The sequence below is a fragment of the Trematomus bernacchii genome, unplaced genomic scaffold (genome assembly GCF_902827165.1).
Source record: "Trematomus bernacchii unplaced genomic scaffold, fTreBer1.1, whole genome shotgun sequence".
Classification (NCBI taxonomy): Eukaryota; Metazoa; Chordata; class Actinopteri; order Perciformes; family Nototheniidae; genus Trematomus; species Trematomus bernacchii.
The window spans coordinates 212501-228122 of record NW_022987890.1 but is presented as its reverse complement, the minus strand read 5'-3'; the positions used below and the strand labels follow the sequence as shown (position 1 = coordinate 228122).

General features: G+C 42.2%; 1 protein-coding gene across 1 annotated transcript in view; it reads right to left on the bottom strand.

Moving 5' to 3' along the window:
* LOC117469901 (F-BAR and double SH3 domains protein 2-like) overlaps window positions 1-15622 on the bottom strand; it is a 50986-nt gene that overhangs the window by 4448 nt on the left and 30916 nt on the right. The window contains 9 exon segments of the mRNA XM_034114371.1: window positions 687-720; window positions 723-941; window positions 2520-2746; window positions 3242-3425; window positions 5640-5723; window positions 5935-6069; window positions 8485-8637; window positions 9313-9411; window positions 13098-13214. Coding sequence (XP_033970262.1) covers window positions 687-720; window positions 723-941; window positions 2520-2746; window positions 3242-3425; window positions 5640-5723; window positions 5935-6069; window positions 8485-8637; window positions 9313-9411; window positions 13098-13214 — 1252 coding nt within the window.

Genomic DNA, 15622 nt, shown 5'->3' with positions numbered 1-15622 from the left:
GAAGAGACATGAAGAAGAGGGGACACATGTTGATGTAGAAGAGACATGAAGAAGAGGGGACACATGTTGATGTAGAAGAGACATGAAGAAGAGGGGACACATGTTGATGAAGAAGAGACATGAAGAAGAGGGGACACATGTTGATGTAGAAGAGACATGAAGAAGAGGGGACACATGTTGATGAAGAAGAGACATGAAGAAGAGGGGACACATGTTGATGAAGAAGAGACATGAAGAAGAGGGGACACATGTTGATGTAGAAGAGACATGAAGAAGAGGGGACACATGTTGATGTAGAAGAGACATGAAGAAGAGGGGACACATGGTGATGTAGAAGAGACATGAAGAAGAGGGGACACATGGTGATGTAGAAGAGACATGAAGAAGAGGGGAACATGTTGATGTAGAAGAGACATGAAGAAGAGGGGACACATGTTGATGTAGAAGAGACATGAAGAAGAGGGGACACATGTTGATGTAGAAGAGACATGAAGAAGAGGGGACACATGTTGATGTAGAAGAGACATGAAGAAGAGGGGACACATGTTGATGTAGAAGAGACATGAAGAAGAGGGGACACATGTTGATGTAGAAGAGACATGAAGAAGAGGGGACACATGTTGATGTAGAAGAGACAGGGGAGGGGATTCTTCATAATAGGTGACCTTTAAAACAGTAAATCTTACTCTGAAAGGGGCTTTTGTGGGGGGCTGGGGGGGGGGCCTGTGGTGTCCGTTGTGGTAGGAGGGGGGTCGTCCTGTAGGGGAGGCGGAGGCGCTGCTGGGGCTGGAGAGTGGGGAGGAAAGGGTGGGGGTCTGCAGGGTGGGGGTCAGGGTGGAGGTGGGGGTCTGCAGGGTGGGGGTCTGCAGGGGGCTGCTGTGCAGAGGCTGGAAGGGGCTGCGAGGGGATCCTCCGATCTGAGCCAACGGGGAGGGGGACGCCTGGAAAACAGCAGGGGAGAAATGAGACTTACAATAAGTATCAGAAAGGAGAACGGAAGAATTCTGCAAATAAAGCCAGACTTTTTAAAGAAATAAAGCATATCTTCCAGCTGGTGTTGTCGTGCTCGAGACCGGTCTCATTATGCATCCATGGTGGAGCCCACGGCTGCTGCTGGGGATGTGATTGGATGTGAAACGCCCTGTCTTTGCCCTCATGCGCCGCAATGTTTGTAAACATGGCACTGGTCTATACCGGCTGCTACCCCCTCGTCTCTCGCCACCCCGTTCACACACACTCAACTGGTCATGCAGTGAAGATGTCGCGAAATGTGTGTGTGTGTGTGTGTGGTTGGCTTACGGGGCTTTCACTGAGCGCAAACTACTGAGTGTGAGAGAGAATATGTGTGTGTGTGTGTGTGTGTGTGTGTGTGTGTGTGTGTGTGTGTGTGTGTGTGTGTGTGTGTGTGTGTGTGTGTGTGTGTGTGTGTGTGTGTGTGTGTGTGGCTAGCTTACAGGGCTTTCACTGAGCGCAAACTCCTGAGTGTGAGAGAGAATGTGTGTGCGTGTGTGTGTGTGTGTGTGTGTGTGTGTGTGTGTGTGTGTGTGTGTTTGTGTTAAAGGGTTTTCCTTCATCCTGTGTGTGTTTGTCTACACACCTGGTTGGTTGGTTTGTTTTTTGTTTGTTGCTTAGACCTATACACCGAAACATATATATTATGATGTTTTATATTATGTTACTGTTTTTATATGAAAAGGATAACTTTTTCAATAAATATGATGAAGTTGAATTTATATCTTATGTATGTGTGTCTTTCAGATCAAATTGACTCTGGTATCTTACACATGGTATTGTAAGTGTATCATGTAGTGTTGGATTCACACTAGTCTGGTTCCAGTCTTGATTCGGTCTCGCCCTCTTAAAGTCTTGGTCTTGGTCTTGGTACTCTCCGGTCTTGGTAATGTCTTGGTCTTGGTACTCTCCGGTCTTGGTAATGTCTTGGTCTTGGTACTCTCCGGTCTTGGTAATGTCTTGGTCTTGGTACTCTCCGGTCTTGGTAATGTCTTGGTCTTGGTACTCTCCGGTCTTGGTAATGTCTTGGTCTTGGTACTCTCCGGTCTAGGTAATGTCTTGGTCTTGGTACTCTCCGGTCTTGGTAATGTCTTGGTCTTGGTACTCTCCGGTCTTGGTAATGTCTTGGTCTTGGTACTCTCCAGTCTTGGTAATGTCTTGGTCTTGGTACTCTCCGGTCTTGGTAATGTCTTGGTCTTGGTACTCTCCGGTCTAGGTAATGTCTTGGTCTTGGTACTCTCCGGTCTTGGTAATGTCTTGGTCTTGGTACTCTCCGGTCTTGGTAATGTCTTGGTCTTGGTACTCTCCGGTCTTGGTAATGTCTTGGTCTTGGTACTCTCCGGTCTTGGTAATGTCTTGGTCTTGGTACTCTCCAGTCTTGGTAATGTCTTGGTCTTGGTACTCTCCTGTCTTGGTAATGTCTTGGTCTTGTCTTGGTACTCTCCGGTCTTGGTAATGTCTTGGTCTCGGATAAGGTGGTCTCGACTAAGAGACTACTTCCAACACACCTGTGCACTGCCGCCATCTTTTTGTCCGTCTCCGTTCTCGCTACCGCAAGTCAGATCCTCCACTAGGACGGCGGGAAAAACACCAACAACCCCGTTAAACTCCCCCTCCCAGAAACCGTCGTCCTCGTGGGTTTCTCTGCTCAGGATCCGGATGATGGCGCCTTCCGGAAACGACAACTCGTCCTCTGTTTGTCCCGCGTAGTCGTACAGCGCCTTCGCAAACGACACTGCAGCAAGAGGAGGACAGGTTGAGAAACTGTTGGGAAAATACTGAATGTACTCTTCCAATATCAGAGTACACATGATAACAAAGGTATCCCAACTGTAGCTGTGAACATGACAGGATGTATGATTACCTAGAAGAGCATCAGGACTGTTTGAGGCATATGATAGCTATGTGATTAACATGATGATTCAGCCTCTATGGAGATAGACATATGACAAGCATGATCATTTCTGACGTGGAGCTAATCTGAAGTAAACATTGAATACTGCTTTCTATTCCTCCATCTTGTGACTGTGTAACTCCCTCTCTTGGATATCAGCATGTGAAGGACACTGTTCAGGAACTAGTTGATGCTCTGTATGTGATGACTACTTCCATTCTGGAGAGGATCACAGATACATGGATCCTGAGATTGAAGCTCAAGCCGGGGACAAGTGATATTTTTCTAACAGAAAATAGGACTAAATGGAATATGAAAACATAATTTTTCCCTCACCGCTGGAGTCTCCGTTGACGGATCCTGTTGGGAGTTCAGTTTCCGGCTCGGTGGAATTACTGGAGGAGTGAGAGCGAGCGTCCAGAGCAGCGAGAGCCTGCAGCATGCTGAGCAGACTGTTGGAGGAGGGCAGCTGCAGGTATTTCTCCGGGACGTAGCCCACCAGCCCACTGCGGTTTCTGGCCTGGAGAAAATGCAGAAAATATACACTTTCAAGCCGAGGTCGAGCACCACCCGACTAAAGAACAGTTTTCCCACCAGGCTGTCAGGAGGCTGAACTCTCCCCCCTCCCTCCACTGGACTTTAACACCCCACACAGACACTCAAATCCAGCACCAGACACTTTTTACGCTGCTATGGACAATCTTGCACTAATGTACATTTCTCAAAGATATTGAAGTGACTGTTATTTTGTATATATTGATTGCTTTTATTTATGTCTTAATAAATAATAAATATAAAAATAAATGTGTCTGTTGATTGTATATAGGTATATACATATTTCTATACATATTTTTATATATATTTGTATTTTTGTATTCGGGATTGTGGGAAACGGTATTTCGATCTCTCTACACCAGGCACGTGCACACATAGACATCAAAGTGGGCTTGAGCCCCTGCCCTTTTTTAAATATTTGTATAAATGAATATATATCTACTGCTGTTTGCGCACAGTTTCCCTTTGCAGAAATATATTGATTGAATACAAAATATCAGGTCGGGAGATTAGACTGTGAAGTTCCGTAGCGCTAATGTGCATGCAGTTACCGAGGCATTTCAGGTGAAAAGGATCAAACTAAAAAACATATCACCTCACAACTTCCCCAGATAGTTACTTACGTCAAGTCAGTATTTTCCCCGGAAATGTTATGTTTAAATGCAGATTAGCTTAGAATTCAGACATGGTAGTAAAACGAACACCATTTATATGTTTCTTGGAAGTTTTATTTCCATTAGAGTGAAAGAAAACATGGAAGCAAAATAGACCAAAATAACAAGTACATGAAAAAACGATCTTTTTGCCTGGAATGTCCTTAAACAGTAACTTCAGAATTTTGATTGTTGGCTGCTCATTTAATAACTATTCATTGTACTAGTTTGTTGTCTGCTCTTGTGTGTAGTGAATACTAAAGAAGACCATTGTCTCTGTGTTAGCTGATTATTTTGTAGAATTCTGCTGAGTATTAAACAATTACGTGAGTGTGAGGGTATTCAAATAAATTGGTCAGTAATGGCGCATTTCCACTACACGGTCGGCCTCGGCCACACTCGGTACGGCTCGGTACGGCTTGGCCGCGTTGGGCCTTAACAGGGCCGACTCACTTCATGCTGCGCTTCCATTACAGTTTAGGAACTGGGGTAGTTACTATAGTAACGCAGTGTAGGCGGAGCCGTGACGTCATCTTCAATGAGAAATCCAGAAACACAACACAGCCGTTAGCTGTGAGCACTCAGAGCTCACAGCTCCTTATATATGTTCAGAAACTCGACAAAAGTTAAACAAGTACACACCACAGACTGCCTGTGTCATGGTGAATACAGTCGCTGCTTTATTTATGTCTGTATAGGCCGTTGTTGTGAGTGTGGACGGTCGGAGCATATACTGCGTTAGCTTAGCCAATCTCCATCTAGAAAAACACGCATTTTAAAAGGTTTTTCCCCTGCCGTCTGTCTGCAGACTTGACAAAGCATTAATTCATGGTTTTTACTAACCGGTATCAGTATGTTGTTACTTCGGCATCATTTTGAAACGTGTATTACAATTAAATCACGGTCAAATATGTCCATCTTGTTGTAATTCTAGCCCTCTTGCCAGCGCTCCTCTCTCTAGTTTAGCATACTCAGCCCGACTCAGCCCTGTTTGTTGGCCCCGATAGAACCACAATTTTCTAGGGCCAGAAAAGAGGTGAAAAAGTGGCCCCGCGCTGTGCCGTGCCTTAACTAGGCCTAGTGGAAGCACAACCAAAAAAGGGGACGGCACGACACGGCACGCTTAAAGCGAGCTCCGCGCTGCAGTGGAACTGCGCCATAAGTCAGAGATGTGCAACTATATTTAACTTTTTTTTAAATAACTGATTATGGGAAGTGCCCTTTTTATCACTTGAGCACCCGCCCCCTAAAATGTCTGTGTACGTCCCTGCTCTACACACAAACTGAAAGATTGATAATTAAGTTGACTTTGACTTTCAGTGGGAAAGTCCACAGCAAACGTCATCAAATAAACACAATGAGCTCGGGTTGAAATATTCTGCAGCAGGGATATCCAACCGAGTACTTTTGTGTATTTAGTAGCTACATACTTCTGAGACATTATACTTCCAATTCTAAACGAATAGCCCTTTTAGCTTGATATCAAACATGCTTAACTTGAATTAGTGAATGTATATTTAGCGCACCTTGACCCAGTCCTCCATGTCTCCGTCATCAATGACCTCCAAGATCTCCTGCTCCTCGATGGTCAGCTCATCTGGCTGCGACGACTGCAAACAAGGAAACAGCATTTGTTAAAAAACTAAACTGAAAGCGAAATGATTTCTAGCAACTGGATACTTTTTATTTTATAGATTTGTTAGCATTATTTTGTAATCTGCCATATGTCTAATGTTGGGAATGTTCGGTTGTGTTTGTGTAATGTGATGAATGTTACAAAAAAACAACCCATTTTTCCCACTATTGTGTTTTCTACTGTACCTTGTAGGAGTAGAGGACTTTGCAGGTGAGCGGATAGTTCTTCAAGGTGCTGGAGGGACTCGAGCTGCTGTCGTCTAAAACGTCCCCGCTGTCCTCCATCTCCTCCTCGTCCTCTCGCTCCAAATCCGCCGTTCCCTGCAGGAATATGAAAGATATTATATGGAACTGATCACAATCCAGTCAGTCTGTGACACAAGATTTTCATCGGCATAACTACACTGTAGCTATGTTCGTATGACTGAATAAAGAACCTTGAACCTTGATTATTTGCACTCTTATGGTTACAACCGGCCAAACCTTCCTTTTTTAGGCAAAATTATTGAAAAAGTAGTTTTTCAACAGCTGAGTAATTTCATGCTTTTAAATGACGGTTTTGATGTGTTCCAGTCAGGCTTTCCACCAAACCACAGCACTGAGACTGCTCTTGTTAAAGTCTTAAATGACATCCATTTAAACACAGACAGTGGCAGAATATCAGTGTTAGTATTATTAGATCTCAGCGCTGCGTTTGATACAGTCGACCACAACATATTGCTAGACCGACTAGAAAACTGGGATGGGAGTTTCAGGCAACAGTTCTAAATTGGTTTGGTTCCTACTTAAAGGGGACCTATCATGCAAAATGCACTTTTTGATGTCCTTTATACATAATGTGTCCCCGGTGTGTCGGGGAACTCACGCAGCGTCAGAAAATAAAACCCTCTCTCTTTTCCTCCGTACCCAAATCTCTAAAAACGGGGGAACAACGGAGCTGATCCAGATTTGCGTCCGATATGACGTAATATCTGAAATGTGGACCCACGGCCCAATCAGAAACGTTGCTATCAGAAACAATGCCTGACTGTTTTGGACGTAATATGGTCGGTGTTTACATTAGCATCGCTAACACTCAGAGCTAACCTGTACTGGAGAGCATGTGTGTGAAGAAGCAGGAAATAAAAAGGAACTCACCTTGTGGTATAACCGGCAAGAGAGAAAGCCTTTGAGCTCCATACTGTTTCAGAGAGAATCCTTGATAATCCATGATATGGCGCTTCATCACGGCAGTATTTAGTTTAGACAGTAGCTGCCGGGTCCCGCATGAGCTCAGACCCCTCCTTTTTGATTTTATATAAAACATTTTTTTAACCTTTATACCCCAAATCAGCACTTTTGAAACAGGAAGTGAAATAGAGGGATATGAGGCATGGCTAGAATGGGTGATCTGTTTGGTATTTTGAGCAAAACACTTCAGAGACATGTTTTTTATATATTTGTATATATCTGAGACCTATGCTATTGCCTACAACTAGCATGATAGGTGACCTTTAAAGGACAGAAAAAACGTTGTCTCTATAGACAACTACACATCAGCGTTGACAAATATGACATGCGGGGTTCCTCAAGGCTCCATCTTAGGACCTTTGCTTTTTAATATCTATATGTTACCACTGGCTCAAATTATGAAAAACAGTTATCACATCTATGCAGATGACACCCAGATTTATTTAAAAATTACACCAGGAGACTATTCTCCGATTACAACACTGAGCAAGTGCATTGAACAAATCAATGACTGGATGACTCAGAACTTTCTCCAACTGAACAAACAGAAAACTGAGATTATTGTTTTTGGAGCAAAGGAGGAACGATTAAAAGTAATCGCAGAGCTTCAGTCGGCCGACTACAAAACAACGAATAAAGCTAGAAATCTAGGTGTAGTGATGGACTCAGACCTGAATTTTAACAGTCAGTTATTAAGTCTGCATACTATCACCTGAAGAATATATCTAGGATTAAAAGACTAATGTCACAGCAGGATTTAGAAAAGCTTGTCCATGCTTTTATCTTCAGTAGACTCGATGGTGTCTTCACAGGTCTCACTAATCCATCAGAAAGCTGCAGCTGATTCAGAACGCCGCTGCTCGAGTCCTCACTGACACTAACAGAGTGGATCACATCAGTCCAGTTCTGAAGTCTTTACACTGGCTTCCAGTCGGCCAAATAATTGATTTTAAAGTACTATTGCTGGTTTTTAAAGCACTAAATTATATTAACGATCTCCTGCAGAAGTATGAACCATCCAGGAGTCTCAGGTCTTCTGGGACGGGTCTGCTCTCTGCTACAAGAGTCAGAACTGAACATGGAGAAGCAGCGTTTAGTTTGTATGCCCCGACCATCTGGAACAAACTGCCTGAATCCTGCAGGTCAGCTGCAACTGTTGATACTTTTAAAATCGAGATTAAAAACGTATCTTTTTGACGCTGCATTTGGATGAGTTGTTCAAACTCAAACTGCAGTATGGCTTTTTATCCATGTATTTTATACCTGTTGGGTTTATTTGATTATCTTTGCTTTTTAAATGCCTTTTTATAATGTGCTTCCACTGTATTTGTTCTTAAATGTATTTTATTTCATTTTGTAAAGCACGTTGGGTTGCCGTGTGCTGAAAGGTGCTGTATAAATAAACTTGCCATGCCTTGCCTTACAACAGAGAGAGTTTGATGACACCAAAAAGAGGTTACAAATATGAAAAATAATGTGTAAGAGTTGTGTAGTTGTGTGTCTTACAGAGAGTGAAGGATCATGGGTATTGAGGTTGTTCCAGCGCTCGTTCTCCAGTTCCTCCATCACTTGGTTCATGGCGCTCTTCAGCCACGTTTCCACGGCAATACCCGCCAGCCGAAGCAACTCCAGACGAGCCTCCGCCTTCACTTTCACCGTCTGCAAGATAAATCAATAAAACATGACAACATGCTGAAACAATAGTTCTATGCGTGTTACTTATAGCTGTAATGTTTGGCTTACATTTTGAGTTAATTAGCTTAAAGTTAACATTTATTGTCTCTCTTACACTTCAGTTTTTGTTTTGTTTCACAGCAATGATACAAGTTATGCATTTTTGCATTTCAGGAACACCCTGGATACAACATTGGATTGTAGCACAGAAGTATTTGACCCTAGTCTGTGTCATTTCATCTGTTTAACCACTAGAGGGAGCACTGGGGCCACATTCAGCACACACACACACACACACACACACACACACACACACACACACACACACACACACACACACACACACACACACACACACACACACACACACACACACACACACACACACACACACACACACACACACACACACACACACACACACACACACACACACACACACACACACACACACACACACACACACACACACACACACAACACACACACACACACACACACACACACACACACACACACACACACACACACACACACACACACACACACACACACACACACACACACACACACACACACACACACACACACACACACACACACACACACACACACACACACACACACACACACACACACACACACACACACACACATTACCTCTGCCCTCCGGAGACTCTGCCTGGCGACCTCCATCTTGGTCTCCAGCTCAGTGTTGTTCTGCTCTGTAGACTCCTGCGTCCCGTATCCCTCCATAGCCTGAAAACACATCACAACAAATACCAATGTCATCATACAGTTATAAAAACACAGGACTTAAACCCAATAATAATAATTAAATCTATGTATTGAAGACATTTTACACGAGAGAAACTTCATTAACGAACATCTTTGGGACTTTATTTCTTTGCATTACATATTTATTTTGAACTTCATGTGAATAGCACTTCCATTTTATTTTAGATATATTTTACGTTTTATTTAAAGGTGGGGTAGGTAATTTTGAGAAACCGGCTCGAGATACACTTGTTGTTATATTCCATGGAATGCTCTTAACATCCCGATAGCAATGAATATCTGAAGTGCTTTGACAAAAAATCCATAAATAAATATCATCTGTGGAAGCTGTAGTACTGTAAAAAGCACGACCAATCATCTGAGCCGGCCCGGCTAAAATAACTGGATGGCCTACCTGCCTGTCAGCCTTCCATCTGTGCACAAACTTATCTCGTGCCCTCATTGGTCATGTGTGCGTTCGTGTGTGTTGGAGGAGGGGCTCTGTGAGGAAGTGGCAGATTTTCTCCGGCTGTGTATTTTCAAATTCTAGCACACTCGAGCCGGTTTCTCCAAAATTACCTACCCTACTTTTAATATTTTTTTTAAATGGCATTTTCTCTCACTATATTTATGATATGTATCAAAACAGCAAAGCCAGTTCTGTGTAATAAAAAGCTACTTGACAATAAACCGGATATGGATTCTGAGAGAGAGACTCATTTCCTGATTAATCCTTGTTTGCTGGAAAATAAAGGTCATGCAATTCCTTATCTTCACCTGTTCACAATAAAATGAATGGGTGACAATTAAGTAATGATAAGGAAGTCTTATCCTGTATTGCATCGCTCCATCATATTTTCCTTCACACATGGGTCATGATTTTATGATCCCAGGCTTATTAATATCAAACTAACCTACGTGGTTACAGTAAAGGACAAATTCCAGTGTAGTGGAAAAATATATTCGTTAGTCATTAACACACTGGCAACTTCCTTCAATACATTTTACAGGGTTCCTGCAGGTTTCACCAACTCAAATGTAAGACTTTTTAAGACCACTTTGAATAGAATTTAGGACCTATTTCACGGCAAGAAAGTATGAAGGAAAATTGCTATGAAAGAAGAAATACTTCCCATAATTACTTACAAAGTAAATGTATTCATTTTCATTTTTCATTCAACATGAGAACGATGACTGAACATAACAGCATAACAGTACACAGAACTGTGTTAGACAAAAAGTGTGTGTGTGTATCTGTGTGTGTGTGTGTGTGTGTGTGTGTGTGTGTGTGTGTGTGTGTGTGTGTGTGTGTGTGACAAGAGCTATATTCAGAGCTCTGCTGCCTTCATGCTGTATGATTGGTATTTAGCGTCCACAGCACCTCCGCTTTTAACGGTTGACGTAGACCCAAACGTCGCCCGGAGGTCCCCCGGTGGGAGCTGCTGCACTAGCTAACGCTGCACTAGCTAACGCTGCACTAGCTAACGCTGCATTAGCAAAACAAACACAAATTTTGTTTGCAAAAGGTGCAGCGGGCTTCAAACACATTCCCCTCCACTGGTTTCAACCAAGCACTAAATTCGATGTTTTCCAACCAAATACGGTTGAACTTACACGTCCCCATATTTATTTGTAAGTAGATTCGAAGATACCTGAGCTTCTGACTGCCGCTAGCTGAAGCTTGGTTGGTTGCTAGGTTACTAGCTGGGTGTTCTCCGATAAGGGGCCAGGGGAAAACAAAGTTAGTGATTACTGGTTCCATGTTGATTTATTTCAATACAGATTGTTGAGGGGAACTGAAAGGCTCTTGCCGTACTGGTTACTTTGCAGCCCGGACATTTCCCCCAAAACACATTTAGACGCGATCGCAACACAGAAGTACCTTTCAAATCCCATCATTTTGAAGACCTTCTAAATCATATTTAAGACCTTTCTTATTTTTTTGATCATATTTAAGACTTTTTAAGGCCTTAAATTCTGATTATCAAAATTAAGACTTTTTTAAGACCCCGCGGGATCCCTGTTTTAACATCCGTAAATCTGCTTAAAATCAAAGAGAAAGAATATAAGAATTGTCTGAGAATCATCACAAAGTTTATTTAACATATTTTCACTGATGCTAATTTGTCAAAATGTGAAGAAATTCAAGCAAAAATAAACAAGAACAAAAGACAGGACATCTGTGAGTGCCTGTTTTGTTTCTATTGATCCTCACCACTACTCCGCACCTGATGCATTATTTATAGAATTGGCATTTGGTGCATTGCTACTTCCAACAATGAGAAATAACCTTACACCAACTAAAGTAACACAGTTAATGTTATGTTCCGCTGTTGTTAGAGCCATTTTCTGTGTTGACAATGAGTGTATTATTTTCTTATTAATTTAGATCTTAATATATTCTTTCCATTTATGTATTAGTACCGAATTAATTATTCGGAGGAAAACTTTGATTTAGTGCGAGCCACACCTGTTATATAAGGAAGGGGTGGGACTGAGCGTGATGTGGAAATCGTCTCCAGCAATGAACGGGGAATCGGAACAGTCTTTGACCTCACGTTACACTGACCATTTTGTTTATTTTGTTTGTTTAAATATATGGAAGTAAATAATTCGGCCAAGGAAGGCAAAGAAATCAGCGCCTCCAGAGCTTTATGTGGATGGTTTTTAACGTGCGAGTCAAGAAGCGGATCCCTGTTGACGTGGCACAGTTTTAGATATCCCACAAGAATGGGCCACGACAGCTGTTTTTGTAACCACACAAGGAACATACGACAGCAAATGGCGATGTGTTAAATGATTGATAAACTGATCTATGGACTTACAACTTCCATGTAAAATCAAAGGAGAACTTTCCAGGTTCATTTTTTACTACTTTTTTAAAAACAAGTCACAAATAGGCAAACCATTTCTAAAGCAGGATTTTCCTGAACGACAGTCCTGCTTTAGAAATGAGTGTCCTCCAGGATCTACTAGGGAAATGACCCAGATTACGTCGACCAGGTTTCACTTTGACATGACATTTAAGAGATAATAAAGATAAGAGATAAGAGACTTTATTGTCATCCATCTATATACAGTCCATAAAGGAACCGGGGAAACGGACTAACCGGTTTAATTAAAGAGTAGTTCAGATTTTGTTTAGTGGGGCTGAAGGATGCCAAACTATTGGTGTACCTGGGTATTTTTTATTTGTATTAAAGTAATATAGCATATATTTGAGATGGCTAAGTATTCCACTTTAATTAACTGCATATAATGAATAATGTAGAAGGATGAGAGTTTGTGAAACATTTTTTTATATTGTACATATTGTTATTGCACAACACACCATATTTCTTAAGAGTTAAAATGTGGTGGCTAATTCGCTACCTAAGTCTGTAGTAACGCTGAATTACCATGTCTTATATCTACTTTCACAACTAATAATGTTAATACAGGCTGCTAGTTTACCACTTTTTATGTTTTAAATGTTTACTTACTTTCATAATGCTGCTTCTTAACTTCATACCCTGTGCTTATTTAATCTTGTATTTGCCTTTTATCTACGCTGTAAAGTTTCACATTTGATTAAGTGACCAGGGGGGGTAACAGGATATGTTAACAGTATCTCCCTCTTGAGGCCTGCCTACAGCTTCATGTGTTCCTCAGTGTGATCTGGTTCTCACCCGCTGTGTGTGGATGATGCTCTTGTATTCTCGGGCCACGCGACTCGCCCATTTCCTCGCCTCTTTATCCAGACTCTGCTCCTCCGTCGTGCCGCTCTCTTTCTGCAGCTCCAGCACCTGCAAACACACGGAGAGAAAGTGAGACATAATAAAATATAATCATGGGAGACATGTTTTTAGGGGGCAATGCTAATTAATGGGGCTGTTTTATGCTTTTGGGGGGGGGGGGGGTTCCCTCTCCTGTAGTGTGTTATATAGGTTTTTGTGCATATGAATGGTGTGCAAAGACAAAGAATCCTGGGATATCGCCGGCCAGCTAACCAATCAGAGCAGACTGGGCTCTGGTTTCAGACAGAGGGTGAAAAGAGGTGCTGCAGCACAGACAGTATGATAAAAATACAGAGCTTTTTGAACATTAAAGCATGGAGACATGTAGAGACACTACATACTGATATACACCTGAACATCAGCAGGAGAGGACTCTTTAAAGTAGAGACACTACATACTGATATACACCTGAAGATCAGCAGGAGAGGACTCTTTAAAGTAGAGACACTACATACTGATATACACCTGATCATCAGCAGGAGAGGACTCTTTAAAGTAGAGACACTACATACTGATATTCACCTGAACATCAGCAAGAGAGGACTCTTTAAAGTAGAGACACTACATACTGATATACACCTGAACATCAGCAGGAGAGGACTCTTTAAAGTAGAGACACTACATACTGATACACACCTGAACATCAACAGGAGAGGACTCTTTAAAGTAGAGACACTACATACTGATATACACCTGATCATCAGCAGGAGAGGACTCTTTAAAGTAGAGACACTACATACTGATATACACCTGGACATCAGCAGGAGAGGACTCTTTAAAGTAGAGACACTACATACTGATATACACCTGAACATCAGCAGGAGAGGACTCTTTAAAGTAGAGACACTACATACCGATATACACCTGAACATCAGCAGGAGAGGACTCTTTAAAGTAGAGACACTACATACTGATATACACCTGAACATCAGCAGGAGAGGACTCTTTAAAGTAGAGACACTACATACTGATATACACCTGAACATCAGCAGAATAAGGCCCCTTTAAAATCCTAGAAAAAATATCTTCAGCAGAAAGAGGTTGTTTGTCCACATGATACACCCTTTCCTTCAGACTACCTCACATAGAAACACAATTCAATCTTTATGAAGTATTGCTTAATACAGTGACCCACCCGAACACGTCTAAAAGGGCCTTGTAGTTTCTGAAATGTCACAGAGAGAGCCACACATTTAAAGTTGTGTTTATAACTTCTGTTTTGTCAATGTGCCAACTTCCTCTTGACATATTGCATGTGCCTGGTTTTAAAAAGAGCTCTGTAGGAAAGACATACACGGGAGCGGAGCTGAAATAGAGCATTTGTCTCGGCGTCACCTCTGTTCATTCAGCTGGTACAGTACATCATCAAGGAAACATTCATCTTACATTTATTTATAAAGTCATAACCCAGCTGGCTCTCAAATATGTACGAAGAGGGGGAAACATATTTTTAAACTGAGAAACAGTGAAGAGCAAACAGCTTCTCTCAGTCATGAAGGCATGTTGGTCAAATAAAACCCCTAAATAAAACCCCTGGTTGTTTCTGATAGCTGTGAATGTTCAGCAATCGCACTTTACTTAAAGTATACAATCTAAATATATCCAACTGCTATTTTATTTTACCTTACACAGGGTGCAGCAGGGGCAGATACACATAATTGTTCCATTATTACACAGTTTAATGGAATACTTAATTATGATTGGTCAACTCGGACAGTCCAGAGGTTGTTCATTTTCACTAACAGACCGTTGCTAAGGAGAGCAGACCGTTGCTAAGGAGAGCAGACCGTTGCTAAGGAGAGCAGACCGTTGCTAAGGAGGATCAAGGGACTTTGGGTGCGTCTCACTTCGGTTATTTTTCATTTCCTCGCTCCTCGGGCTCGGTATCACCGGAAGTTGATTTGTCTGCGCCATCTTGAGTAGCGTCCCAGTGGCCTTATTTGTGCCGGAGGACCGAGGATCGAGGAGTGATAACGGAGGAGCGATAATCGAGGAACTACCAGACCATCCTCCGGTGAAATCCTCAGACACTCGCCCCGCCCCCTTACTGTGTATCGCTCACTGATTGGACGATGCAGCGCATGCACTGATCTGGCTGCTGTCAGACGTTTCCTTGCGTCTCTCCATGCTTCCCTGGTGGGAGGGACTAGATGCAGGGAATTGACGCAAGTGAGGAACGCAAGGAATTAATTTAACCGAAGTGGGATGCAGCCTATGTGTAGTCATATCAATCAGCAGAAAGAAGTCAATTTAACGTCAGCTGTGGACAACAAACATTCGTTTTCACTTTTCATCCATCGGGAAACTCCATGAAATTGTAATCAATTAATTTTTATATTTCTATATTTTTGGAGATGAACATTTGTATTTTCAAAACAGCTTGGAGAAGACTCTGAATAAATGTTGATCTATACCAT